The 3683-nt window shown below is 33.9% G+C and overlaps 1 protein-coding gene across 1 annotated transcript; it reads right to left on the bottom strand.

The window, feature by feature from the left end:
* Positions 1 to 1125: 1125 nt before the first annotated feature.
* Positions 1126 to 3683, bottom strand: LOC110810556 (uncharacterized). The gene is made up of 3 exons (XM_088209794.1): positions 3279 to 3683; positions 1727 to 1834; positions 1126 to 1633 (listed from the first exon to the last, which is right to left on the bottom strand). The coding sequence occupies exons 1-3, from the start codon at positions 3585 to 3587 to the stop codon at positions 1322 to 1324; spliced, it is 729 nt and encodes a 242-aa protein (XP_088065920.1). The 5' UTR covers positions 3588 to 3683; the 3' UTR covers positions 1126 to 1321.

Consider the following 3683-nt stretch of genomic DNA (forward strand, 5'->3'; position numbering starts at 1 on the left):
ATTTCTTTTCACATGTTTGGTTGATATATCTATTCGTAGCTAATAAAGAAATAGTTTTATGAGTTTATGAAGTTTATAAGATTATAAAAATAAATGAAAAAAAATTGTAGTTTCTTACATTATTGTTTTAATTATAAATCTTATATAAATAGTAAATATTTGATAAAAGAATATTTTTGAATTATCGAATTAATCACTCTAGTTTTTATATCATGCACGATACAACAGATTCACAACTTTATAAAGATAATTTACATTCTTGTAAAAGAAATACTTATCATTTAATTAAAGACTATTTTATTTATTATTTTATTAATTAATTATTTAAAGCGTAATTTATTTATTATTTTAGTAATTAGTTATGGTCATGTTACGGTAGTATTATGATATTTTTAGAAATTTAATATACTAAAATCTTTATTCGCATATAATTTGATTTTAACCAAAAGCTGAGAAAGGTATTATTGACTGTTGACATATACACGTCTTTGTAAAATATCCCCTGCGACCGAATTTATGTCGCAGATGATTCTCATACTCGCCCTATTTCTCTTTTCCTTTTTTGAACATCGCTCTACAATATTAGAGTTATATGCATCCAGTCATATTGTTTACTCTGTGTGCTTGTATGTATACATACATACATACATATATATATATATATAGATAGATACACATCATTCATTTTAAAAGAACTAAAAACCTTAAAGTTACAAATTAATCAAATTTTGGTTTAACCAAAGTTGACTGTTCATTTTCTTGCAAGAAATTCTGGTATTATTTTCGGATATAGGCAAGGCTATGTTTTGTAGAAATTCTCAAATTTAGATAAATTAATTTCAGAATTTTATCATTTAAAAGAAAAATAAATTATTAGAATATAACGCAAATAAAATTTACATATAATTATAGCAAAATAATACATGCAAACTTTATAAATTGTAGTCAAATTTTAAATATATTATTATAATTCCATGCAAGATTACGTATAAAATGAAATTTAATTATTTTTTAATAATAGTTTTTATTATTTTAGTTGAACTAACTAGAGAGAAATTGCAAATGAATTGCATTAAACTTCTGATTTTTTTTTTTTACAAGATTTCCTAAATTTATGCGGTTAAATTAATTAAAAGAATTTAAATCTTTCGTGTCATATTTTTAAAAATCTGAAGTATAAATTTACACACCAACACTCAAATCTAAATAAGCATCCTTTGGAATACAGACACAGAAGGACATCCGTATAGATAACATGGTACAAAAAGAGGAAAACCATAACATCAGGAAAAAAAACATGTACAAACTATGAGAAGCATGATCAAAAGATACTGTTAAATTGGCTAGTGAGAGAATCTTTAAGGTTTGAATAGAGGTTATAAAGCGAGTATTGGCGAAGATTCTCCACCTCGTACCACGAGTTCAGTGCAGAGAAGTGCTTGTCTGTGCCGGAGAAAGCCAACTGAATCCCAAGGCTACAGTCAACAGATCCTCCATGATTTTTACATTGCGATGTTCTGATTGCACAGTCCTGATTGTTAAGGCAGACGAAGCTAGAGCTTCCCGAACATTTAGCACACCCATCCCTTTTCCAGTATAAGTTTTGCAGCCTGCCCTTCTTAAACTCCAGGACCTGTATTCATAAGAACTTACATCAGTTTCCATGTAAATTCAAAAAATAGTACTTCGCAAAGCTGTGAGGAATTGAACCTAAGTTGGTACTTACAAGGGTAAAGCTGGTTACAGTGAAGGTATTATTTGCAACAAATGCAGGGAGAGACCTTGCAGCATACTTTCGACCAGCAAATGCAACCATATACCCACCCACATTGTCCTGAGAAGCAGTATAAAATACCTCATAGATTATAAGTCATCTGCATGTGATACAAGTACACAAAGACTATGATGCCTTGATTTGAAGATGGATATGACATCTTAAGCCTTCCAAGCATTTTATCAATTGATGCTTTTTAGATCTTTATAATAAATGCACCCAACAATAAGCAAGTATGCAGGTGTCTTAACTTGATTTCTAGAAGTAGTATCATACCCAATCAACTAACACTTTTGAGACTATACTATAAAGTTCTTTCAAGTATTTAAGCTGAGAAGCCATTACTTATGAGTGCTATTCTTCGTCATTATGGGATACCAAATTACGGAAAATTGTGAATAGTGGAATAAAATTCTTGCAAAAAATGATTTCAGGTCTTTATCATTCAACTCCAAGAAATTGTCGGAAGTCCATTCAGTGATAGGCCGTAGTGTCTCTGGTAAAGTAAACTATTCAGTAGTCATAGGCAGATCCTAAAAAAACTATATCCTTCCTTCTAGATATGCTTCTAGGCATGTAGGCAACTTAATAACATTGACAGGAATGATGGGAATGATAGCAAAGACAAAATGTTTTTTTTCTCAAGAAAGCATGGTGTGAGATAAGCAACTTCAATGCCGACACTTTCTCTCCAAAAACTATAATGAGGAGTCTCTGTCATTTTCTTTTACCAATTTCAGTCGGGGATTTTTCAGTAACATATTTCTTTTGCTATGTAATTTTCAGTAGAATCTGGGTATTCTGCTGCAGACAATTATCAAAAGTGACATACACTGTCTCCCTGCAGGTCAAGCGGTCAAGCAAGTGAGCCAGCACTTCATCTATTCAAGGCAACAATTATTAAGTCAATAAGTACAGTTTTCTGCTGCTTCTCCAGGTTATGTATGTGTCTGTGTGTAATAATTTAACTACATTCCCTATTATGAGTCTGCAAAGAGTACAACTATTTATATATCTACACCACGACTTGCTGGTACCAACGATATAGATTCTCCTTTATTCTACACCATGACTTGCTGGTGAAAATTTTCTTTGCTAAACACATAAAAGCCATGTCCATTCATCACAACAACGATGAAGGAACTTACACCACGCAAGTTGAAAAACCAATCGAGTTATCGAAAAGTTAAGCGCGACTAGAAAACCTGACAATCAGTCAACTCCTACAACAAACAACCGAAGCAAAATTCGGTTCCAAATCATCCTAGACCTCGAAATAGAAACATTGGCGAAGATATGTACACTAAGAAGTATCCGATCTCACAGATTCGAGAAACAACTCAAAATTCACAGACATGTAAGACCTAAGCAGCAGGTAAATAAAAATTGAGAGTCCAAATTAGGGCACGGTTGGTATCGCATTAAAATTGAGGACCGCGAGTTGAAGACCGGAATAAAGAGCATTTGATCAACAAGGGAACAAGAAAAAGGGAGAGAACCTAACCGGAGAGAAGTTGGATGCGTTGATTGTGAGGAGGGAGATCTCGTCGACTTTGGGCCTGAAAATGGCGATCTGAGAATTGGAGGGCAACATAGAGAGTCTGCGGTCGCAGGGAGACAACTGCTGAGTCCGGTTGAAGAAGAAGGAATCTCTCGATGCGAACGCCACTCCGAACGTGAAGCCGTCCGATACGGCCACCGTTGTGTCGGAACACGGCAAGAAGACATGGTTCGAGTTATCCGATTCCACTAGCAGCTCTAAAGTCATCATCACCACCATCGCCAGAAGGTGGTAATAGACTTTCTTAGCCATGGTTAAACAGTTTCTCAACCTGGTTTCCTGTACTTCCGCTGGTTTTTCTCGTCTTCTTCTACTGAAGAGGAGTCCAAAGAATGGGTTGGGTCTTGA

Source organism: Carica papaya, chromosome 8 (assembly GCF_054855325.1).
Source record: "Carica papaya isolate Zhongbai chromosome 8, ASM5485532v1, whole genome shotgun sequence".
In the NCBI taxonomy this organism is placed as follows: Eukaryota; Viridiplantae; Streptophyta; class Magnoliopsida; order Brassicales; family Caricaceae; genus Carica; species Carica papaya.